At 44.3% G+C, this 25199-nt stretch overlaps 1 protein-coding gene and 1 long non-coding RNA gene across 3 annotated transcripts in view; one reads left to right on the top strand and one right to left on the bottom strand.

Annotated features, from left to right (window-relative positions):
- The window catches only part of LOC310649446, a 313283-nt gene extending 291018 nt beyond the window's left edge, over positions 1–22265 (top strand). Inside the window, exon 2 of the long non-coding RNA XR_014494233.1 lies at positions 21363–22265. This is a non-coding gene — a long non-coding RNA (uncharacterized lncRNA). The remainder of the gene's footprint in view (positions 1–21362) is intronic.
- LOC310649390 (dehydrogenase/reductase SDR family member 4-like) lies at positions 3441–19739 on the bottom strand. Of its 2 annotated transcripts, none has more exons than XM_083377790.1 (8): positions 18382–18540; positions 14278–14455; positions 12352–12453; positions 10412–10482; positions 9244–9295; positions 7178–7312; positions 5919–5974; positions 3441–4288 (listed from the first exon to the last, which is right to left on the bottom strand). In XM_083377790.1, the coding sequence occupies exons 1-8, from the start codon at positions 18525–18527 to the stop codon at positions 4174–4176; spliced, it is 855 nt and encodes a 284-aa protein (XP_083233916.1). In that variant the 5' UTR covers positions 18528–18540; the 3' UTR covers positions 3441–4173. The 2 variants fall into 2 exon arrangements, with proteins under 2 accessions (XP_083233916.1, XP_083233917.1); XM_083377791.1 differs by lacking the exon at positions 18382–18540 and adding an exon at positions 19396–19739 and having other exon boundaries at positions 3444–4288.
- Positions 22266–25199: the final 2934 nt, after the last annotated feature.

Genomic DNA, 25199 nt, shown 5'->3' with positions numbered 1-25199 from the left:
CTTCCATGAGGTCTTCTCTTCGGTCTTAGGAGGACATCCGTGAACGGAGGTTCTGGAATTCAGGGGCCACAAAAACTCTGCCTCAGACAGAAAAATGGATCCTGCGGTTTTCCTCCCCAGGGCCCATCAGAAGCAATCTAGACTTTGCTCACAATTGGTCAACCTCTTCTGAGCGGTGGAAAGGCAGTAGAGTTGGTGAGGAGGAACACCCGGTGGTACAAAAAAGTAGAAAACACCCTGCATCAAGAGACATAGGGATTAGGGAGACATTCAAGTGAGCATTGCAAAGAGGGGGGGGGAGGGAGGGAGAGAGGGAGGGAAAGAAAGAAAGAAAGAAAAAGAAAGAGGACAGGAGGGTGGGAAGAAAAGAAAGAAGAAAGAAAGAAAGAAAGAAAGAAAGAAAGAAAGAGAAAGAAAGAAAGAAAGAAAGAAAGAAAGAAAGAAAGAAAGAAAGAAAGAGAAAAAGAAAGACAGAAAGACAGAAAGAGAAAGAAAGAGAAAGAAAGAGGACAGGAGGGGGGAAGAAAAGAAAGAAGAAAGAAAGGAAGGAAGGAAGGAAGGAAGGAAGGAAGAAAGAAAGAAAGAAAGAAAGAGAGGGAGGGAGGGAGGGAGAGGCAGGAGGATGGGAGGGAGAGGGAGAGAAAGAAAAAGAAAGAAAGAAAGAGAGAGAGGGGGTTGGAAAGGAGGGAGGAACAGAGAGAGGGAAAGAAAGAAAGAAAGAAAGAAAGAAAGAAAGAAAGAAAGAAAGAAAGAAAGAAAGAAAGAAAGAAAGGGAGGGAGGGAGAGGCAGGAGGATGGGAGGGAGAGGGAGAGAAAGAAAAAGAAAGAAAGAAAGAGAGAGAGGGGGGTTAGAAAGGAGGGAGGAACAGAGAGAGAGAGAGAGAGAGAGAGAGAGAGAGAGAAAGAAAGAAAGAAAGAAAGAAAGAAAGAAAGAAAGAAAGAAAGAAAGAAAGAAAGAAAGAAAGAAAGAAAGAGGGATTGGAAGTCCACAGTTCTTAAAATTGCCAAGGCTGAGAAACCCTAAAACGCCATTATGGCTAGTAGAACTCAGGTTATCATCCACGAAGGGGGCAAAACAGGGGAGAGAGGAAGGGAGAGAAATTAAGAAGCACAGGAGAAATGGAGGAAGCCAAGATTCACTTCTGTTCTTAACAAGCCGAGACCGAAAACAACTCACAAACGTTGCCTCCTAAGGGAGACAGACGCGCCCCCCCCCCGTCCCCACCTTCCTGTACACACACACACACACACACACACACAGGCCCTTTTGTAAACAAGGACCACGATCGAAGCTCGTGTCCGCCACACCAAGCAGGTTGACATCACTCGAGAAAGATCACACACACATGCGCGTGAGCACACGCGTGTATCGGGCGCTCGAAACGGGTGGGCTTTTTTTTAAAAAACAACAACAACCCCACAACAACAGGGCTCCCCCAACCCAAACACAAGCTGCAAAAAAAAAAAAAAAAGAGGAGCAGGAATTCACGCTCAGTCAGCAGAAGAAGGCTGCACACGCACGCACGCACACATCACAACCGCACACACAAAATCTAAGACATCTGCACATGCAAAAACATATTCCGGGCAGGGTTGTAGGCAACGGGGACCCGGTGCAAATATTGGGAGAGGCTTTTTACAGACCCAGGCACAATTGGTGTCAGCTGCAGAGCCCACCCACCCCCACCCCCCCCCCACACACACACACAAAACGTGCCCCACATTCTTGGCCAGCAAAGCTGGACAACCCTTAGCCAGAATTAAACTAACCCCAGATCACCAATTTCACCGCCTGGATCTTGAAAAGCGTGAAATAGCCACAAGAACGAAACACGGCTTGGCAAATTCAGCAGCCTTGCAAACACAACACACACACACCCCACCCCCACACCCCAAACACACACACACACACAAACACACAGACCAGATCTGCACAGGAGAAGATCCGGTGTGTTTGATGGACGGAAATATAGACACACACACACACACACACACACACACACATATACATATATACATATATATATACATACATACATATATATATATATATATAGATAGATATAGATATAGATATATATAGATATATAGATATATACACACACACATATATATATACACACACATATATATATACACACACATACATATATTAGCTTGGGTTTCATTTAACGACCGCCGCATGCAGGAAAAACCCAAAGCAACAGCTTCCTCGCCCGGAGAATATCCCAGAATAATTCCCCCACACTTACCCGGTGTCGAATTCCCACGAAACAGGCTGGGAGGTGAATTTATTTATTAATTAATAAAAAAAAAGAAAAGCCAGATCTGGAAACGCACAGATGCGCTTCAGAGACACACCCAAGGCTTAGAGCCGGTAGATCGATGGAGAGGGGGGGGGAGGGGGGGATCTCCTCTGGGAATACCGCGGGTGGGGGCCAGGAAAAAAGAAAGCCCCATGGAGAAAGCAGGAGGGTGGGCTGGGGGGGGGACTTAATGGGTGGGGGGGGGGGGAAAGAGCTTGCGGGACACCCCCTCGCCCGCGCCCCCTTAAAACCTGGAATGGGGGGGGGGAAAAAGTAAGGCGGGTTTGAAACGGATCAGGGAAAGAGGCAGACGATGGGCGAGGAGGAAAAAGCACGGGACATGGCTGGGAAAAAAAAGGGAGGGGGCTGGGAAAGAGGGGGGTGGCGGGAGGGGGAGAGAGAGAGAGAGAGAAGGATGGAGAGAGAGAGAGAAGGATGGAGAGAGAGAGAGAGAGAGAAGGATGGAGAGACAAGAGAAGGATGGAGAGCTGAAATGAAAAGCCAAGCGAAGCTGAATCAGCACCAAGAGTTGAGGATCTGGGGGGGCGGTGGGGGGGGGAGGGAAGCCCTGATCCGCCCACCCCACCCCCCCCCAGAAGATTTTATTTTATTTTTTCCAATTTTTGTTTTTTTTTTTTAAGCAACTGGCTGGATTGTTTTCCTCCTCGCCTCCATCCCCGGCACCCTGGCAGGGGCGAAATAAATGGGAAGGGGCTTGGGAAGGCAGCTGGCTAAGGAAAGAAGAAGGGACCTGGAGGAATTGGGGGGGGGGCACGCTGCTCCTGCCGCTGAGCCCCCCCCCACCCCCCCAGGAGGCAGATCAAATCAGAAAGGAAGAAGTGTGTGTGTGGGGGGAATTGAGGACGGAGAGAGATAGAAAGGAAGCCGAGATTTTTATTCTGATGGAGGAATGGAAGCAGGGTAAGGGGGTGGGTGGGGAGGGGGACTGTGCCAGGGAAAGTCCCTTGGGAGTGGGGGAAAGTGGGGAGGGGGAAAGCAGGAAGGGGTCTCCCCTGGATATGCAAACCAGCCCCCCCCCACACCCAAAAGCAGAGAGGGGACGTTGGCATCAGATCAGAAAAAGGGGAGATGGCTCCCGGTTGGTTTTCTGTGTCCGGTGGGACCCCTTTAGGGGGGCTTTGGGGTTCCCTTCCTGTGCAGACACCCCTCCCCCCAGAAGAGAGCAACAGACACCAACAAAAGTGCGATTCCAACGATGTCTTTATTTTAATTATTACACGCAAGGCACCAAGGCAGGGCAGGAATGAAGACCAGTGATATTTGTAACCCCAATTTCTGGCTGTTCCCCCCATTTTGAAGCCGATCCAAGCTGCTTTTTCTCCCAAGAAGACACCCCAGCCCCTTGCTGGAAAGACCCTTGCCTAATATCCCAGGAAGCATTAGGGAAGCCCCCCCCCTTCCCCCGCATCCCCATCCCCTCCCCAACATCCAAGAGGTATGGAGTTAAACAAACCAAGATCAACCTAGCCACCTTTCCCCTCAACACAGCTCGGAGCGAGCTTGTACACATGGGGGTCTCCTTGCGCGCAGGTGTGCAAAGAGATTCCTAAACCTCAGCCGTGTGCCATTCTGCTCGTTTTCCACCCGAAATCCAACAGCGCGCGCACACACACAGACACACACACACAGAGATACATAAAACCTGGTTAGCACCAAAAATGGAGCTTCTTAAAGAGTGTTGACCTCCCTCTGTCTTGAAGCTGATCCAATCACCATCTAGCTGGGCGCTGCTGAGACCCCTAACCACCACCACCCCCAATCAGCCCCACAATTTATTTCTGGGGCACCCCTATGTGTTTATCTATCCATTGTCCTAGCTGAACTGGAAGCCACCACGATTTCCTCATCAAAGACGAGATGTGACGCCACCAGCCACCACCACCGTCTCCCCGGTGATATAGTCGGCATCGGCGGAGCAAAGGAAAGAGACGATGCCGGAACAATCCAATGGGACTCCGAGTCTGGAAGGGGGGGGAGAAGAGAAGATCTGATTAGTGGACAGAGGGCCTTTAGGAGACCCCCAAGGTTGGATTTGTTACCTTCATCCAGACCAGGGGTCTTCAACCTTGGCCCTTTGATGACTTGTGGACTTCAACTCCCAGAATTCCTCAGCCAGGCACGTGTGACTGGCTGAGGAATTCTGGGAGTTGAAGTCCACAAGTCATCAAAGGGCCAGGTTTGAAGACCCCCCGATCCAGAACATCCTAGTTTGCTGGTGGAAGCTTAGGGGTGATGTGTTGCTTGTGTGGATAGTGTGTTAGTTACAACCTGGAGTGAAGGAGAAACTTCCTAACTTTGAGGACAATTAATCAGTGGAACGGCTTGCCTCCAGAAGTTGTGGGTGCTCCATCACTGGAGGCTTTTAAGAAGAGACTGGACAACCATTTGTCTGAAACTATATGTATATAGTTTCTGTGTTTGTATATGTGTGCGCGTGTAAATATGTGTATGTATATATGTGTGTGCATATAGACACACACATCTATATACATACACACACACACATACAAATTGATCCTGTTTGTAGAAAAATATTGTACACTTTCATGTAGATATATAATAGATAAAATATAGATAGATTAGATAGATAGATAGATAGATAGATAGATAGATAGATAGATAGATAGATAGATGATAAAGTAGATAGCTAGGTAGCTAGATAGGATAAAATAGACAGATGCCTCCCCACAGTCGTGATCAAAGTTCAGATGCTTGGCACCTGACTCATATTTATGACAGTTGCAGTGTCCTGGGGTCACGCGATCCCCCTTTTGCAACCTTCTGACATGCACAGTCAATGGGGAAGCCAGATTCACTTAACAACTGTATCAATAACTTAACAACTGCAGGGTTTCCCTTAACAACCGTGGCAAAAAAAGTCATAAAATTGGGCAAAAATCACTTAACAAATATCTCACTTAGCAACAGACTCATTTGTGGTTGTAAGTCGAGAACTACTTGTATATGTACTGTGTGTGTGTGTGTGTATATAAAATTAACTTATGTATTAATTGTAAGTATCAATATAATTAGAAATATAAGTTAAATGATGTCAGCATATGTTAAATTATGAGGTTATTAACATGGAAATAATTATAAACATGAGTGACATGAACTTATGTTATAAGCAGCAATATTATTATAAATTTAAGTTAAATGAACGTATATAACATACTTTGAAATATCAACACAATTGTTAGGTATCAGCTAAATGAAATTGCAATTCAATTACAAATATCAGTAGAATTAGGAAAATTCTAATGGCATTAAATGTGTAATTATAAATTCAGGTTAAATGCCATCATGACTTAATTAAAACATACCGACAAACAAGTTAAAATTAAGTTGTAATTTAATTCTAAATGCAAATTGAATGGGATTATTATGTAATTGTACACCGCTAAACAAAAGAATTAAAATAAAATCTAAAAAAATGAGTAGCTAGCTGTGGCGTTTTTCCCCTTTGCCAAAATGGAGCGAGGTGTCGTATCCCCTCAAAAAAAAGAACAGCTGAAATTTGCGAGAAGTTTATAAAAATCAGATCTCTGAGCCCTTTATTTTAGTGCAAAACAATGGTTTATCCCAAGTTACCTCTTTATCCGCAAGACTTCCATCATTAAACTTTCTGCCTTTTCATCCTCCCAAAGCTTCAGAGAGAAAAAACAGGTCAGTTGATTTTTTTTCCTTTTTTAAAAAAATATGTTTTATTGGGGTGTGTTTTTTTTACACATCCCCATCAAAAATATTTGGTAAACTGTGTTCTCTGGGTTTGTATTTACAAATAATCAATAACAGTTGGTTGCTATACTTCCATATTCCCCATAGTCGCTTTCCTTGATTTTCTCTTCTACCAATAATATTCTCTTTTGTCAACCTTAAATTAGTACATTTCTCGATAATTTTAGAAGATAACAATCAAATATCTACAAATAACCTCCACCTCATTATTAAGCTTCATTTCTGATTAATCATTCTAGATCGCCTTGTCCTAGATCCTGTTTTGGGAGTTCTCATTTTAAATTTATTTTCCCCACAATATTAAAGAGAAAACGTTTTTTTACGGAGAAAGAAAACAGGTGTGAGTTGATTTTTCATCCAACGCCATTTTGGGGTGTAGCGAGTCCCGCTGTTTGGAATCAGAGGCCGTCCTCCACTTACGGCGGCCCATTTAGTGACCGTTCAAAGTTACAACGGCGCTGACAAAAGAGACGCATGACCGTTTTTCATGCTCAACGACGGTTTGCAGCCTCGCCCGTGGTTTACGTGATCAAAATTCTGACGCTTGGCAAATAATTCACGTTTACGACGGTCGAAGCGTCCCGGGGAAACAGGGGATTCCCCTTTTGTCAACGGGGAAGCCCAGATTCGCTTAAGAACCGTGTCACTCATTGAACAACTGCAGGAAAGGTCGTACAATGGAGCAGACGGTGGCAGGAAAGGTCGCAAACTGGAGCACAGTTCACTTAAAAAAATGTTTCACTTAGCAACAGAAATTTTGGGCTCAGATGCGGCCGTAATCGGAGGACTACCCCTGTACAAGCAAGCGACGGCGATGCTAGAGCACAACCAGCGATTATAAAATTAACGCCACTTCTCATTTTAAAGTTTGGTTTTGCTTGGGGTACCAATTCAGGAAAGATCTTCTCCTACGCTGGGCCGTTGCGTTACTCGACTCTCAAAAGCGGTGTTTCCCAACCTTGCCAGCTTTTAAGACGGGTGGACTTCAGCTCCCAGAATTCCCCAGCACAGCACAGCTGGGGAATTCTGGGAGTTGAAGTCCACCCCTCTTAAACTGGTCAAGGATGGGAAAACATTCCTCTGCAATCTGTTTCCTGCCTAAAGATACTCACAGCCGAGCTGAATTTCGTGCGGATCAGGCCGGGCGCCAGACAGTTGACACGGATGTTACGTGGGGCCAGTTCGATGGCCAGGTTGCGGGTCAAGCCCAGGAGAGCGGTCTTGCTGACGTTGTAAGGCCCTAAGTTCTAGCAGAGAAGAGGCGGAGGAAGCAAAATTAGGTGTGCCTTATTTATAGGGACGCGGTGTGGCTCAGTGGGTTAGGACGCTGAGCTTGTCGATCAGAAGGTCGGCAGTTTGGCGGGACGAATCCCGAGTGCCGCGTAGCAGAGTGAGCGCCTGTTACTCGTCCCAGCTTCTGCCAACCTAGCAGTTCGAAAGCACGTAAAAAATGCAAGTAGAAAAATAGGGACCACTATGGTGGGAAGGTAACAGCATTCCGTGCGCCTTTGGCGTCTAGTCATGCCGGCCACATGACCACGGAGACGTCCTCGGACAAGCGCTGGCTCTTTGGCTTTGAAACGGAGATGAGCACCAGTCGGAAACGACTAGCACGCATGTGCGGCGGAACCTTTACCTTTATGAGAAGCATTTGGCCTCTTTTTTTTTACGGCCCTCCTCAGATCTATCTGTCTGTCTGTCTACCTACCTATTATCCATCCGTCCCTTTCTATTTAGCTGTGTCTGTCTGTCTGCCTGCCTCTCTCTCTAGTCCAGACATGTCAAACCCGCGATGTCGCGCAACGTTATCGGGACAATTTTGCCATTGACGCGATGGGGTGGGTGTGGCTTCCGCATGACGCATCCGGCCCACGGGCCGGCAGTTTGACACCCCTGCTCTAGTCTTATCTTATCTATTTATATCTCTCTCCTGTAACTATCATCTATCTATTCATCCATCCGTCAGCCAACTATTATATCTTACCTGTGTCTGTCAATCTATCCATCCATCTTTATCATCCATCCATCCCTGTTTATCTGTCTGTCGTCTATCTGTTGTGTCTATCATCTCTATTTATATCTATCTTCTCTATTTATTATCTATCCATTCATCCATCCGTCACCTATTATCAGTCCTTCGGGAAAGGGCGGTATATAAATGTAATAAAATAAAATAAAATAAATAAATATATTTCTGTGTCTGTCAATCTATCATCAGTTTCTATCTGCCCATCTTTATCATCCATCCATGTTTATCTGTGTCTATCTCTCTTATATATCCATCTTATACATGTATCTATGTATCTGTATGTATCTATCAATCTTATTTATATCTATCCATCCATTGATCTATCAAATCTGTCTATATCTATCTATCGTCCATCCATCCTATTTAAAAGAGTCATCCCAGTTATTTACTCTTCCCTAATCTCATCTCTCTGAATCTTTCTCCTGAAACTGGGAGGACAGAAAAAAAAGGGAATCATTTATTTCTCCTAATTTGGAGAATCAACTTCTGTTGATGAGGCCAGGCAATTGCATTTGCCTTTTTCGCTGCTGTGTAAAAGAGGCTGGCTCCCATTCAGAAGCCTAATTCCTTTATGCCAGGGGTAGGCAACCTTGGCTCTTTTACAGCTCGTGGACCTCAACTCCCAGAATTCCCGAGCCAGCCATGGCTCAGCTTGGAAACCTCTCCATTTCTCCTCAGCGTGGCTGGCTCAGGAATTCTGGGAGTTGAAGTCCACCAGTTATAAAGTGGCCTAGGCCTAGGCCAGGGGTAGGCAACCTTGGCTCTTTTATGACTCGTGGACCTCAACTCCCAGAATTCCCGAGCCAGCATGGCTCAGCTTGGAAACCTCTCCATTTCTCCTCAGCGTGGCTGGCTCGGGAATTCTGGGAGTTGAAGTCCACCAGTTATAAAGTGGCCTAGGCCTAGGCCAGGGGTAGGCAACCTTGGCTCTTTTATGACTCGTGGACCTCAACTCCCAGAATTCCCGAGCCAGCATGGCTCAGCTTGGAAACCTCTCCATTTCTCCTCAGCGTGGCTGGCTCGGGAATTCTGGGAGTTGAAGTCCACGAGTCATGAAAGAGCCAAAAGGTTGTCTATCCCTGCTTTATGCCATCTTCAGAGACCGCCGGAGAGACGCGAAATAGGTAAAAAAGGATGTGCTCAACTCACTGGAAACGGTGCATATCCAGCAACGGATGACACGATCACGATGGATCCGCTTCTGGAACAAAGCAAGGAATCGAGAGATGCAGAAACATTATTTTTTTTCCCCTTTTTAATTCCCCTCTCGTATTCCTTTATTCACCTGGAACATCAATCACCACCATTCCTCTTCCAACCTACCTCACAGGGCTGTTGTGAACAATAATTAGGATTCTGGAATATCTCCCTAATCTACTGAAAAGAAGCTTTTAAGAACCTAAATGTGAAATGAAATAAATATTCTGAAGCAAGGAAATAGCTTTCATTTTTTTTTTTTTTTGGAGATCCTGAGGCCAGGGCGACTGAGAATTTGTTGAGCTTCTCATGCATGCAGGCTCGAGTGCGAAATCTACCTCTTTTCAAAAAGGACCCTCCCCTCCTTCGTAAAGGCCAGGGATTTATCAGAATTAGGGTCTTAATTTTTCTTTTTAGCAACTTCAGAGAACAGAAGAGGGCTTAAGACAGAGCAACTTTCAAAGGGCTGGCGAAATTCACAGAGGACTAGAAACTTGAAATGGTTGTCACGAGAAAGAAAAGAAACACCAGTAGAGGTAGTCAAAGCTGATCAGAAAATGGACAAAGAGAAAAAAGAAAGAGGAAAAAAAAACCAATATTTTCCAGCCCAAACGAAACCAGAATATAGGCAAACTACATGTTTGCATTGAGTGAATTCCCCCCCCCTCCTGGCTTTAAACTGAAAGACAGAACTGTGCAGGAAGTCCTCGACTTACGACAATTGAGTGCAAACCTTCCATTGCTAAGTGAGACAGTTAAGCGAGTTGTGGCCCCTTTTTTCGACCTTTCTTGCCACAATTAAGCGATGCGCTTGCAGCTCTTAAGTCAGGTTGTTAAGCAAATCTGGTTCACAACCAGATTTTTCCTACTGACTTTGCTCGGCAAAAGGACGCAAAAGGGACATGGCAACGGTCACAAACGTGAGTCGGTAAGTGCCTGAATTTTGATCCCGTGACCATGGGGGGTGGGGAAGGATGCTGCAAGGCTCGTCAGTGTGAAAAACGGTCACAGGTCCCTTTTTTCAGCGCCGTCGTAACGTCAAATGAACGGGGACCGGCTGTATACAAATTAAGAGGGAAAAAGACCCCCCAGAACATTAATGCTGTCACGGAATACTCACCCCCTCTTCTCCATGTGAGGAACCACCAGACGGGCCAGCAATGCTGTTGCCTTTACGTTGATATTGAATATCTGAAGAAAAAAAAATACACGTAGGACTTACAACCGTAATACCGGTGTTTCGCTGTAAGTAAGGCCTACACCAGGGGGGTCTTCAAACTTGGCCCCTTTTATGACTTGTGGACTTCAACTCCCAGAATTCCTCAGCCAGGCATGCTGGGTGAGGAATTCTGGGAGTTGAAGTCCACAAGTCATAAAAGGGCCAAGTTTGAAGACCCCTGCTTGTGGACTGCAACTCCCAGAATTCCTCAGCCAGGCATGCTGGGTGAGGAATTCTGGGAGTTGAAGTCCACAAGTCATAAAAGGGCCACGTTTGAAGACCCCTGGCCTACACCAACAATAAGCCCTAACTTGATTTTGGGGGGTGGGCCTAATATAAGCCCTACCCCCAAAATAGGCCCTAGTTTTGGGGTGAGACACACACCTAGAAATCAAGCTAGGGCGGGGATGGATATCTGTGGATCTGCCCCACCTGCCCTGCACCCACTTACCTGGCGGTCAGACCTCTCCTCGCCAGCCCACTTCTCCTTCTGAGGCCTCTTCTGCAGCCAGGCCTGCATTTCTCAGTCATGGGACTTTCCTGAAGGCCTCTGCAGCTGAGAACCGAGCTATGGGTTCAATCCGTAGCTCAGTTCTACAAGATCTCAGCAGCCGAGCACCAAGCTATGGATTGAATCCATAGCTCGGTACTCGGCTGCTTAGGCCTTCCGGAAAGGCCTGACTGCAAAACGCAGGACCGAATGCAGCTGCAGAACTTCGGCCCCAGAAGAAGTGGACCGGCTGGGTAGGGCTGTCAGTGCCGGAGGTGAGGTAAGGCCTATCCTGAAAATAAGACCTGGTGCCTCTTTCGGAGGCAAAAAAAAAAAAGATCCGGTCTTATTTTTGAGAAACACCAGTACATGCAGGAATTTATTTATTTTTATTTTTATTTTAATCCCATTTATATCCCGCCCTTCTCCGAAGACTCAGGGCGGCTTACAATTTAAGCACAAACCAATGTGCTTAGCAATAGCCTTCATTCTATGTATATGCTTGCTTATTAGGGCTTTCATACACCCCCCAAGCGGCATTATTACAAAGTCAGCTTATTGCCCCCAACAATCTGGATCCTCATTTTACCTACCTGGGAAGGATGGAAGGCTGAGTCAACCTTGAATTTCTGTCATATGTCATTACAGCCGCTAAGACAAGACACCCAGGTGGTTTTGCTGACCTGATTTTACCACCTTTTTCTCTCCTGTGGCCATTGAAAAGCGATCACCCCGGTCATAAACCAAAGCACATAAAGCGAACACGGGAGTCGTAAAAGCCAGCACAGCGGTCGTAAAGCGAGTCAACGTATTCTGCTGAGCGGTTTTATTTTTTTTCCCTTTTTTTTGCCAGAAACTTACCGAAAAGCCTGGAAACTGGCAAAAAATAAAATTAAAAAATGTCATCAATCACTGTCATGAGTTTCGAGCAACATGGCAACCAGCCTTAAAGGGGAACGGCTTGCCAAGTGCCGGAAATCTGTTGTGTTTGTATATATGTGTGCATTTCTGCTCTCTCTCTCTCTCTGTGTGTGTGTTTGTGCTGTTGTCAGAATTCTGGAACCAGATTGTAACTCGTTTTCTGGGGGCAGGGGGAATCAGTCCAAATGGTCGCTAAACGAGGACTGCTTACAAAGCGGAAAAAGCAAGCGGGTTTTTTGTTTTGTACCCAACTGTTTTTCCCAGTCCATATCTCCAGCCTCTTGGGGACGTTTGGCCTTCCCATTGGATCGGCTGTGACGATTCTTCCAACAAGTGGGGGGGGGGCACATTAAGCTTCTGCCAGGGTGCCCCCTTCGGACTACAAAACCCATCTTTTTTTCTCCTCCGGTCGCCTTCTGCAAGCTCTCACCTTGTCCCAGACTTCCTCGGAGGCGTCCAGGATATTTCCGAAGAACGGGTTCACAGCGGCATTGCTCACCAAAATATCAATTCCCCCGTAGCGCTCAACGGCCTAAGAAGAAGAGCTGGGAATTAAACACCATCATTTTAAAAACTATTCTATTCTTTTTATTCTCTTTATTCTGTATTCCATTCTATTCCATTCCTTTTAATCAGTTTATTCTCTAATTCTATTCTATTCTATCCCATCCCATTCTTTTTATCTCTTTATTCAGTATTCTATTCCTTTTAGTCAGATTCTATTCTATTCTATTCTATTCTATTCTATATTCTATTCTATTATTCTATTCTATTCTACTCTATTCAATTATTCTATTCTATTCTATTATTCTATTCTATTCTATTCTATTCTATTCTATTCTTCTATTCTATTCTATTATTCTATTCTATTCTATTCTATTATTCTATTCTATTCTATTCTATTCTTCTATTCTATTCTATTCTATTCTATTCTATTCTATTCTATTCTTCTATTCTATTCTATTATTCTATTCTATTCTATTCTATTCTTCTATTCTATTCTATTATTCTATTCTATTCTATTCTATTATTCTATTCTATTCTATTCTATTCTATTCTATTCTATTCTTCTATTCTATTCTATTCTATTCTATTCTATTCTATTCTATTCTTCTATTCTATTCTATTATTCTATTCTATTCTATTCTATTCTATTCTATTCTATTCTATATTCTATTCTATTATTCTATTCTATTCTATTCTATTCTATTCTATATTCTATTCTATTCTATTCTATTCAATTATTCTATTCTATTATTCTATTCTATTCTATTCTTCTATTCTATTCTATTCTATTCTTCTATTCTATTCTATTCTATTCTATTATTCTATTCTATTCTATTCTTCTATTCTATTCTATTCTATTCTATTCTATTCTATTCTATTCTATTCTATTCTATTCTTCTATTCTATTCTATTCTATTCTTCTATTCTATTCTATTCTATTCTATTCTATTATTCTATTCTATTCTATTATTCTATTCTATTCTATTCTATTATTCTATTCTATTCTATTCTATTCTTCTATTCTATTCTATTCTATTCTATTATTCTATTCTATTCTATTCTATTCTATTATTCTATTCTATTCTATTATTCTTTTCTATTCTATTATTCTATTCTATTCTATTCTATTCTATTCTATTCTATTCTATTCTATTCTATTCTATTCTTCTATTCTATTCTATTCTATTCTATTCTATTCTATTCCCTATTTTCTATTCTATATCTTCTATTCTATTCTATTCTTCTATTCTATTCTAATTTCTAATTTCTAATTCTATTCTTATTTCTATGGCTGTGAAGGTTGGACCATAAGAAAGGCTGAGCGCCAAAGAATGGAGGCCTTTGAACTAAGAGAAGACTCCTGCGAGTCCCTTGGACTGCAAGGTGATCAAACCGGTCCGTCCTAGAGGAGATCAACCCTGACTGCTCTTTAGAAGGCCAGATCCTGAAGCTAAAACTCAAGTACTTTGGCCACCTAATGAGAAAGAAGGACTCACTGGAGAAGAGCCTAATGCTGGGAAAGGTTGAGGGCAAGAGAAGAAGGGGACGACAGAGAAGGAGGTGGCTGGATGGAGTCCCTGAAGCAGGAGGCGTGAGCTTAAATGGACTCCAGATGGTAGAGGACAGGAAGGCCTGGAGGAACGTTGTCCATGGGGTCGCGATGGGTCGGACACGACTTCGCAGCTAACAACAACAAAAATTCTTATTTCTATTCTATTTCTGTTTCTATTTCTATGTGTATTATTTCTATTTCTATTTCTATTCTTATTTCTTATTCTCTCCTCTCGTCTCCTATGTGTGTCATGACCCAATGGGGCAAGATGCGCCACGGAGGGGGGGGCACTCTTACCGTATCCACTAGGCGTTGCCGGTCTTCAGCCTTCCCCACGTGGCACACCAAGCCTGACACGCTGAGATTCTCGGCTTGCAATTCGGCCACTGTCCGGTCCACGTTGGCCTGCTTGCGGCTACTCACCATCACATGAGCCCCGTCCTGGGCCAGCCGGCGTGCGATGGCGAGGCCGATTCTGCCAGGAGAGAAAACGCAATAATGGGATTTATTTGGCAATGCGAGTCTTAATCGTGTAATTCTTCAGGACTCTCTGCTAAGCAAGACGGGTTGCAAAGTGAGTTTTGCCTCATTTTGCAACCTATCTAGCCGCGGCTGTTAAAGAGAATCGCTCCAGTGGATTAACGGATTTAAGTGAATCTGGCTTGGCTACGCGAATGGAAAAGGAGATAGGTTGTCCTCGACTTACGACCGCAACTGAGCCTAACATTTCCGTTGCTAGGCAAGACGGTCGTGAAGTGAGATTTTCTCCCCTTTGACGACATGTCTTGCCACGGTTCTTAAGCGAATCACTGCAATGGTTCAGTTAGTGACACGGTTGTTAAGTGAGTCTGACTTTGCTTGTCGGAAGGTTGCAAAAGGCGATCGCATGACTAAGGGACACCGCAACGGTCATAGAGCTCCGGATGGCGCCCGATCTTCGCTCCTTTCGTCGCGATCTCAAGACGTTTTTGTTTGTACAAGCCGGCCTAGCCTGATGGGGATTGGTGGGGGTTTTTTATTTTTGTATTCTTAATTTTATCTTTGGGGTTTTATAATTGTATATCAATTGTTTTAAAATTGGGCAATTATTTAATTTCCTTTTAATATTTGTATTTTGTATTTTACTCTTGCCCTGTGAACCGCCCTGAGTCCTCAGGGAGAAGGGCGGTATAGAAATATTATTAAATTAAATTAAATTAAATAAATATGAGTCAGTCACCAAGTGTCCAAATTTCGATCACGTGACCAGAGAGATGTCGCAACGGTCGTTAAGTGCAAAAACCTATCGTACGTTACTTCTTTAGTGCCGTTGTAACTCTGAACGGTTACTAAACGAACAGTTGTAAGTCAAGGGCCACCTGGTGTTCCAAGTTAGAAAACATGTGAAAACACTAGAAAAATGTCTAAAATTGGAAGATATATCAGTATTTTTTTTAAAAAACCCTCAAACGCGACTCTGGCTCCTTTCTGAACCAGTCCAAATTTCAGTAATTTTTGAGGACAGGCAAAATTGCCTCATAGAGCTGAAAAACAAGTTTCTGTTTTGCCATATATATATTTTTTACAATCAGACAAACAATTAGAAACTGAGACTTAACAAAGCCACACCATGCAGCTAGTCCTCAACATATAACCATTGAGACCGGAATTTTCCTCATAAGTCATTGCGGTCATTAAGCGAGTCACCAGAGGACCTGTTTCGATTTTGACAACTGTTTTTTTTTTTTACAACGGTCTGTAAGTCATTGTGTGTACCGCATGGCCGTTGAGTGAATCCAGCCTATCATATGGGAGGCTTTTTTTTGCTTTTGCCATTTTTTTCTGTCAGAAAAGGGCCAAAAACAGGAGCAAATTGTGGGTCACGTGACCATGGGATGCTGCGGGTGGTCGTAAATGTGAGTCCGAAATGCGATTGGGTGACTATTGTGTGTGTGTGTGTGTGTGTGTGTGTGTAGCCGTTGTAACTTTGAGGAGTCGCAAGTAACTTTTTCTGAGTCTGCCTCAGGGATATACTGAAGGTATATACCTTCAGCTGGTCCTCACTTAACGACTGCTTGAAGTAACGGCAGTCATTAAGTGAGGATTATCTGTATACGGCATAGACCTTCATTTCAGTGATTCAGGTCTGAAATTACATCCCTGAGAAGAGCTTTCTCCAATCCAGATCAGCCAGATCGACAACTTCCACACCTGGCTGGCTAGCATCGAAAACTACAACATGGTGAAATGATGTGGTTTTTAAGGCATTTCAGAAACGTAGCCTGAAGTGGAATTTACTCAAAAAATATGGGAGGCTAGAAAGGAAAAAAGGACTGCAAGGTCTGAAGGCTTGGCTGAAGGAGCGTGAAAAAGGAATGTTTTGTTCTGCCATCATGTAAATATAATACTAATTCAATTTAATTAGGTCACAAAACAGGTGCATACAAAAATAGAAATTCATTAAGTTGCAGGTAATTGCATCTTTGATCCATGCTTCCAGGAAGAAACTGGAAAAAAACTCATTACTGAGTTACTTATAAAATAATAAAGGTGGGAGAAAGAAAGAAAGAAAGAAAGAAAGAAAGAAAGAAAGAAAGAAAGAAAGAAAGAAAGAAAGAAAGAAGAGGAAAGGAAAGAAGAGAAGGAAGGGAGGGAGGGAGGGAGGGAAAGAAAGAAAAAGAAAGAAAGAAAGAAAGAGAAAAGGAGGAAAGGAAAGAAGGAAAGGGAACAAAGGAAAAGGAAGGAAGAGAAGAAAGAAAGAGAGGGAGAGAGAGAGAGAGAGAGAGAAAGAAAGAAAGAAAGAAAGAAAGAAAGAAAGAAAGAAAGAAAGAAAGGAAGGAAGGAAAAGGAGGAAAGGAAAGAAGAGAAGGAAGGGGGGGAGGGAGGGAGGGAGGGAAAGAAAGAAAAAGAAAGAAAGAAAGAGAAAAGGAGGAAAGGAAAGAAGGAAAGGGAACAAAGGAAAAGGAAGGAAGAGAAGAAAGAAAGAGAGAGAGAGAGAGAGAAAGAAAGAATGAAAAAGAAAGAAAGAAAGAAAGAAAGAAAGAAAGAAAGAAAGAAAGAAAGAAAAGGGAATTTAAGACCACAGTTCTTAAAATTGCCACGGTTGAGAAACACTAAACTATCATGAAAGTTAATAGAGCTAAGACTATAATCCATCCATGTTTTCTCCAAAAGAAATCTTATTCTGAATTTAGATTTTATAGCCCAATCAATCAGAGAAGATTGTGCCAAGGTCCAAAGGCTTCTTTCGGTTAAAACATCAACTATTAATCCTCAATGTTTGAATGTTTTCCTCCTCCAAAGTCCTGTGTGTACCTCGGCTGGTCTGCAAAGGATGCCAAAATAATTTATTTAAAAGGAGCAAACTGGGTCGATCCCTTTCAACGGTCAAAGAAAAGAGGGAAGGGAGAAAGAAAGGAAGGAAGGAAGGAAGAGATGGAGGGCAAGAGGGAGAGGAAGGAAGGAAGGAAGGAAGGAAGGAAGGAAGGAAGGAAGGAAGAAAGGAAGAGAAGAGATGGAGGGCAAGAGGGAGAGGAAGGAAGGAAGGAAGGAAGGAAGGAAGGAAGGAAGGAAGGAAGGAAGAAAGGAAGAGAAGAGATGGAGGGCAAGAGGGAGAGGAAGGAAGGAAGGAAGGAAGGGAGGGAAGGAAGGAAGATAGGAAGGAAGAGAAGAGATGGAGGGCAAGAGGGAGAGGAAGGAAGGAAGGAAGGAAGGAAGGAAGGAAGGAAGGAAGGAAGGAAGGAAGGAAGGAAGGTGGGAGGGAGGGAGAGAAGGAAGGATAAGGAAGGAACAGGGAAGGAAAGAAGGAAGGAGAAGGAGGGAACACACAGACACAGTCATATTTTCAGCAGAACTGCAAGAATTGCCTCCTTGTCTCTTTTTAAAGGGTTAATTTGAAATGTAGGGTCCCAGGCCCTTGCTTAAATTGGAGATGCCATTAAAAGTCTAATCAAGCGGAGGCTTCTTGAGGAAAAAGTGCTTTAATTGACCAAGTAAAACAGGCCGGCGGAGAAGTGCCACCCCTTAGAACAAGGGGGTCTTCAGAGTTGGCCCTTGGATGACTGGTGGACTTCAACTCCCAGGATTCCTCAGCCAGCGTGCCTGGCTGGAGGAATTCTGGGAGTTGAAGTCCACCAGTCATCCAAGGCCCAACTCTGAAGACCCGCCTTAGAAAGTTGCCAGCATTGCTTTCCGAAGTTTGTTAGCCAATCAAAATCGGACAACAGAGCCATTCCACATCCTCAGGAAGGCACCCATCATTCCTGTACACTCCCCCTTATTCCCTCCTCCAGGAATTCCCATCTGTGTACACGGTTCCCACGCTTGCCCGTGAAATTCGCCCCTGACGCAAACGCTGATTGCAAAAGCGAGAGAGCAACAGGTAGTTAGGCTAAAAAACGGATTTCTTTTTGTTCCACTTACAGAACCTTTCTCGAGCAAGGACTGGGAATGCGAACGCTAGGCTGGGTGCGCAAGAGTGCCTCTGTTGTTGTTAGCTGCAAAGTCGTGTCCGACCCATCGCGACCCCTTTGGACAACGTTCCTCCAGGCCTTCCTGTCCTCTACCATCTTCTGGAGTCCGTTTAGGCTCACGCCTCCTGCTTCAGTGACTCCATCCAGCCACCTCCTTCTCTGTCGTCCCCTTCTTCTCTTGCCCTCAACCTTTCCCAGCATGAGGCTCTTCTCCAGTGAGTCCTTCCTTCTCATTAGGTGGCCAAAGTATTTGAGTTTCAGCTTCAGGATCTGGCCTTCTAAAGAGCAGTCAGGGTTGATCTCCTCTAGGACTGACCGGTTTGATCACCTTGCAGTCAAAGGGACTCGCAGGAGTCTTCTCCAGCACCATAGTTCAAAGGCCTCAATTCTTTGGCGCTCAGCCTTTCTCACGGTCCAGCTTTCACTGCCATACATTGCAACTGGGAAGACCATAGCCTTGACTATACGCACTTTTGTTGGCAGGGAGACGTCTCTGCTTTTTAGTGTGCTGTCTAGATTTGCCGTGGCTTTCCTCCCCAGGAGCAAGTGTCTTTCAATTTCTTGGCTGCAGTCCCCGTCTGCGGTGATCGTGGAGCCCAGGAAAATAAAATCTGTCACTACCTCCATTTCTTCCCCATCTATTTGCCAGGAATTGAGAGGGCCGGATGCCACGACCTTGGTTTTCTTCATGTTAAGTTTCAACCCAACTTTTGCACTCTCCAGTGCCTCTGGGGGAGTGCAAAGTGCTTCCTCCCCCTCCCCCTCCCCCTCCAGGAGTAGCTCTTTCCAAGCTGGCCATCTCTTCTATTGTCTTCCCCCCCCAACCCGCCTCCTCCAGATCTGGGAGGGGGGGAAACTACAACTCCCAGCATCCCCTCCCTAGAAGGGTCGCAGGCGACACCACCCGGCAGCCAAACCCCGGTGCATTCTGGGAGTTGCAGTCCCCAGCGGTGCGAAGCCTTACCCGTCGGTGGAGGCCGTCACCAGGGCCACTTTCTCGGCCAGGGAGCGGCCGGCCGCCGCGCTGCTGCTGCTGCTGCTCATCCTCATAAAGCGACTCCAAGCCGGACGGGCGTAGAGCAGCCCTCTTTGCATGGTAGGTCGGCCTCCTTTGGATCCCGCGCAGCTCCGCTTGCCGCGCGCCGACCGACCGCCCCCTTGGCAACCTGGCGGGGCGCCACTCCGGGCCTGGGAGGGCGGGGGAGGAGGGGGAGCGGGCGCCCTCTGCTGGGCCAGGCGAGGACTGCCAGCCTGCCGGAGGAGGGGCTCAGCACCGCGAGAGTTGCGCGCGCGATCTCGCCGGGGCCCTGGGAGGGAGGGGGAGGGGGAGGGGGAGGGGGAGAGGGCGGGTGAGTCCCGGCGAGGAGGTTGCCCGTCGCTTCCCTGAAGGAGTTCCTGCTCGAAAGAAGGGGAAAAAGAGGAAGGAAGGGAAATGGAGGGATGATCATGAGGGAGCGAAGGGAGGGAGGAAAGGATGAGGGAAGGAGGGAGGGAAGAAGGAGAGGAGGAAGGGAAGAGGGAGGGAGGGAAGGAAAAAGGAAAAGGAAGAAGGAAGGAAAAGGAGGGAGGGAGGAAAGGAGTAGGGAAGGAGGAGAGGAGGAAGGGAAGAAGGAGGAAGGGAAGGAAAAGGGGAAAAAAGAAAGGGAAAAGGAAGAAGGAAGGAAAAGGAGGGAGGGAGGAAAGGAGGAGGGAAGGAGGAGAGGAGGAAGGGAAGGAAAAGGGGAAAAAAGAAAGGGAAAAGGAAGGAAAAGGAAGAAGGAAGGAAAAGGAGGGAGGGAGGAAAGGAGGAGGGAAGGAGGAGAGGAGGAAGGGAAGAAGGAGGAAGGGAAGGAAAAAGGGAAAAAAGAAAGGGAAAAGGAAGGAAAAGGAGGGAGGGAGGGAGGGAAGAAGGAGAGGAGGAAGGGAAGAGGGAGGAAGGGAAAAAAAAAGGGAAAAGGAAGGAAGGAGAGGAAGAAGGAAGGAAAAGGAGGGAGGGAGGAAAGGATGAGGGAAGGAGGGAGGGAAGAAGGAGAGGAGGAAGGGAAGGAAAAAGGGAAAAAAGAAAGGGAAAAGGAAGGAAGGAGAGGAAGGAAAAGGAAGAAGGAAGGAAAAGGAGGGAAGGAAGGAAGGAAAAGGAAGAAGGGAGAGAAGGAAGGAAAAGGAGGGAGGGAGAGAGGGAGGGAGGAAGTGAAAAATGGAATGAACAGAAAAAAGGAAGGAAAAAAGGAAAAGGGAGGGAGGGAGGGAGGAAAGAAAAAAGTGACATGCGGCAGAGAGAAGGAAGAAAAGTGGAAAAAGAAAAAAAATGGAAAGGAAGGAAGGAAAGTGATAAAAGAAGAAGGAAGGAAAGCAAAAAAGGAAGGAGGGATGGAAAGGGGGGACATAGAAGGACGGAAAGTTAGAAAAATGGAGAGGGGGGGTGAAGGAAGAGAGGGACGGAACGTACGGAATAAAAAGAAAAGGAGGGGAAGAAAAGGGAAGGAGGGAGGAAAGAAAAAAGGGACATAAAAGAGAGGAAGAAAAGTGATAAATGAAAAAACAGGGAAGGAAGAAGGAAGGAAAAGTGGAGAAAAAGAAGGAAGAACATCAAAAGAGCTAAAAGAAATGGAAGGAAGGAAAAGCAGGAAGGAAGGAAGGAAGGTAGGAAGGAATAATAGACGAAGGGAAATGAAGGACGGAAGGAAGGAAGGAAGGAAGGAAGGAAGGAATAATAGAGGAAGGGAAATGAAGGACGGAAGGAAGGAAGGAATAATAGAAGGGAAATTAAGGAAGGAAAGAAGGAAGGAAGGAAGGAAGGAATAATAGAGGAAGGGAAATGAAGGACGGAAGGAAGGAAGGAATAATAGAAAGGAAATTAAGGAAGGAAGGAAGGAAGGACGGAAGGAAGGAAGGAAGGAATAATAGAGGAAGGGAGATAAAGGAAGGACGGAAGGAAGGAAGGAAGGAAGGAAGGAATTTCTCAAAACAGAGAATGCTGGTTTACCCCAATGATTGTTTCTGGAATTGTTTCTTCAACTGCTGCCCTACGCAAGCTCACTCGATGTCAACTTACTTATGTCAAAGTGACAGGTCAACTTACAATCCTTCCTTTAGCCACCATTCAAAGTTACTTCCAAGTTACCATTCGGAGTAACCGAAAAAAGCGACCTCTGACCCTTTTTCGCACTTACGACCGTCGCAGCATCCCCACGGACACGTAATCCAAACTCAGACGCTTAAAGGCGGCGTTACCCGTTTAACAACTGCTGCGATTCACTTCACAACCATCGTAAAATGGAGCGGCGCTCGCTTCACGGCCGTCTCCCTTAGCGACGGAAACGTTGGGTTCAATTGCGGTCGTAAGTCGAGGACTGACTGTATTTGCTGTTTGGTTTCCTGGAGCTGCTAAAAAAACAAAAAACAAAACGGCCTCTTTTTCAGAAGCCCGGAAATACAGATGGGAAAGAAGTCGCTGTGCAAGAAAAGAGGCAACCGAGTCAGTCCGAAAAACAGGAAGTCGCGCCCAGAACGAGGCAAATTGAAAGTACTGTGCTGTACACAACACACACACACACACACACACACAACCACACAAATTGGAGGGGATAAAAAGCTAGTAGCAACCCAGACTCCCTTTTACAGATCCTTTATTGCTATTCTATTCCACCCATTTGAAGCACACCTAGTACCTAGCTCTTCTTTTCCATTTCTGACTTTTGGAGTTTTCCAGGAAAGCCACCATCCCCTGAGCATGTGCAGAGTGGTTTTTTTTTTTTCTTTTCCTTTTTTCTTTCCACAACGGCTTGCAAATCCAGTTTCAGAAGTGGATTAAGTCTCTTCCATCCTAGGGCCTTTTACGTGAAGCCAGTTTTTTTTTTTAAAAACAACAACAAATAAATAAATAAAAATAAATAAATAAATAAAATAAAAAAAATAAATAAAAAAAATCCGTCTTTTTTCCAGAGTTCCTCCAAAATTGGCCAAACTCCGTTTTGGTTAATAATGTAAAACGTTTTTTTTTTTAAAAAATCAATACGTTTATGTTTATTGGACTTATATACCGCCCTTCTCCCGTAGGACTCAGGGCGGTTCACGAGGAATTTAAAATAACAAAACAACCATACAATTACAGAAGTTAAGGACAATTAAAATTAATTAAATTTAGTCCTTGAATAAAATAACACCCCCTGTTAAACTCCAATTAAAACCCAATTAACATAAAATTACAATTAAAATTTTAATATGGTTAAAAATGGTTGTGTACTGGTTTTAGTTACCCTCTAACACACAGACACACACACACACACACCCAGGAGAGGGTGAAAAGAGAGAGACAGCCAGCCCTCCCCTTTCTCCAAAAGTGTGTCATAGAACTTTAGAATCCTGCAAGGGACCCAGTGAGGTCATCCATCCCACCCCTTCCCTCTCTGCACACCAACCCAGATTAAAACATCTCGGCTAGTTCGATGTTTTCATCTCCAGGTGTCCGATAAACATGGGTCACGCTGTCCAGCGTATTACAGGTAATCCTACAACTTACGACCACAGTCGAGCCCAAAGTTTTATGTTGCTAAATGAGAACTTTGTGAAGTGGGTTTTACCCCATTTTTATGACTTTTCTTGTCCTGGTTGTTAAGTGAATCACGCTTTCCTCCCCCCCCCCCATTGACTTTGCTTGCCAGAAGGTCGCCAAAGGGGAAATCCCTCGACCTTGGGACGCGGCCACCGTCGTAAGTGTGAGTCAGCTGTCCAGCATTCGAATGTAAATCACCTGACCCTGGGGAATGCTGCAACGGTCGTAAGTGTGAAAAGTTTGGCCCAAAGTCACTTTTTTCCAACGCCGTCGCAACTTTGAACGGTCACTAAGCGAGGACAACCTATATTGTTTAGGAAGTCTTTTTAACCTCCAATTTTCTAACGTTCACCGCAGCCTTTCTCGAGGCTGACTTTTGCTTTGTTTTATTTTATTTTTAATAAAAGAAAAAAAAGAGGAAAATTTGTCTTCAACTAAAGACGTGGGAACAATTTTGAGAGGCAAAATTGTGAAAGTGGTGGCGGACCCTTTTTTTTTTTCCAAAACTGCTTCCTTTTTTTCTGCTTTTTTTTTTTTAAAAAAAAAATGCCTCTTTTTAACTTTTTCAAAATCGCCCAAAGTCGGTTCCGCGTCTGGCAGAACCGGCAAAAAAAAAAAAAAAGGATTTAACCAAAAAAAAGCAACGACCAGCAATATTTGGCTAACACCCAATCTGCCGTTCTCCTGGGTTCTTTTTTTTTTTTTCTTTTTCCCTCTTTACAGGTAGTCCTCCAACTTACGACCGTTCGCTTAGTGACTGTTCAAAGTTACAACGGCGCTGTAGAAAAGTGACTTAGAACCCTTTTTCATGACCGTGGCAGCATCCCCCGTGCTCACGTGATTAAAAATCAGACGCTTGCCAACTGACTCGTACTTATGACGGTTGCCGAGTCCTTAAGACACGGGATCACCTTTTGTTACTTTTGGAGAAGCAAAGTCCTAGGGGGGGGGGGGGAAAGGCAGATTCACTTATCAACCGTGTTGCTAACTTAAAGACTTTTGTCTTTGACAGCCATTTGCCTGAAATGGTGTAGGCTTTCCTGCCTAAGCAGGGGGTTGGATTAGATGACCTCCAAGACCCCTTCCATCTTTTTATTATTGTTGTTGTTGTTATTTCAGTGATTCACTTAATAACTGTGTCAAGAAAGGTCATAAAACGTGCAAAACTCTTAGCACTGGAAATTTTGGGGTCGACCCCTAAAACTACATGCTGATGACAAATGTCGAATTTGTTTGATCCTCTAATAAGAATTCGATTGATCCTCTAATAAGAATTTGATTGATCCTCTAATAAACGTGGTGAACTTCACCTTTCCTGAAGTTTACAAAAGCTGGCTGGGGAATTCTGGGAGTTGAAGGCCCCCCACCCCCCCCAAAAAAAATAAAAAAATCTTAAAATGGCTGAGATGGAGAAACCCTGGCTTGGCTGCAAGGCTGGTGGTTGAGCCATCGGATCCTGGTTAAAACTGTCATTGTTAGTTTGTGGTGTGACTTTGCGTTCCCTTTTACGAAGCGGGCCACTTCCGTAGGCTGGGGATCCCTTCAGATCCCCAAGAAAGGACAATTTTGATCATTTTGATCCGCAAGTAATTTTAACAATAAAAATTATTAAATTATCATCATCATCATCGCACATTGCGCCAGCTGTTCAGACTGGATTTGGCATTTTTGTCTACCATATTATTATTGTTGTTGTTGTTGTTGCTATTATTAATCATTGCACAGTGAGCCAGCTGTTCAGACTGGACTTGGCATTTTTTTTCTCTACCATATTACTGCTACTGCTGCTACTACTACTACTACTATTATTATTATTATTATTATTATTATTATTATTATTATTATTATTAGCACAGTGAGCCAGCTGTTCAGATTGGACTTGGCATTTTTTTTGTCTACCATATTACTACTACTACTGCTACTACTACTACTACTACTACTATTATTATTATTATTATTAGCACAGTGAGCCAGCTGTTCAGACTGGACTTGGCATTTTTGTCTACATTATTATTATTATTACTATTATTATTATTATTATTATTATTATTATTATTATTATTATTATTATTATTATTGTTATTATTGTTGTTATTGTTGTTATTGTTGTTGTTGTTGTTGTTGTTATTATTATTATTATTATTATTATTATTATTATTATTATTTGCACAGTGAGCCAGCTGTTCAGACTGGACTTGGCATTTTTGTCTACATTGTTGTTGTTGTTGTTGTTATTA

This window comes from Vipera ursinii (genome assembly GCF_947247035.1).
Source record: "Vipera ursinii genome assembly, chromosome: Z".
In the NCBI taxonomy this organism is placed as follows: Eukaryota; Metazoa; Chordata; class Lepidosauria; order Squamata; family Viperidae; genus Vipera; species Vipera ursinii.
The sequence above is the reverse complement of the archived record's forward strand: the minus strand, read 5'-3'. Positions and strand labels throughout refer to the sequence as shown.

Coding starts and splice junctions, on each gene's coding strand:
- LOC310649390 (XM_083377790.1), bottom strand. CDS start 18,527: ATGGTAGAGGACAGGAAGGCCTGGAGGAACGTTGTCCAAAGGGGTCGC. Junction 12,454..14,277: donor GGCAACGCCTAGTGGATACG/GTAAGAGTGCCC, acceptor TCTTCTTCTTAG/GCCGTTGAGCGCTACGGGGG. Junction 7,313..9,243: donor CTGGATATGCACCGTTTCCA/GTGAGTTGAGCA, acceptor CTTCTCTGCTAG/AACTTAGGGCCTTACAACGT.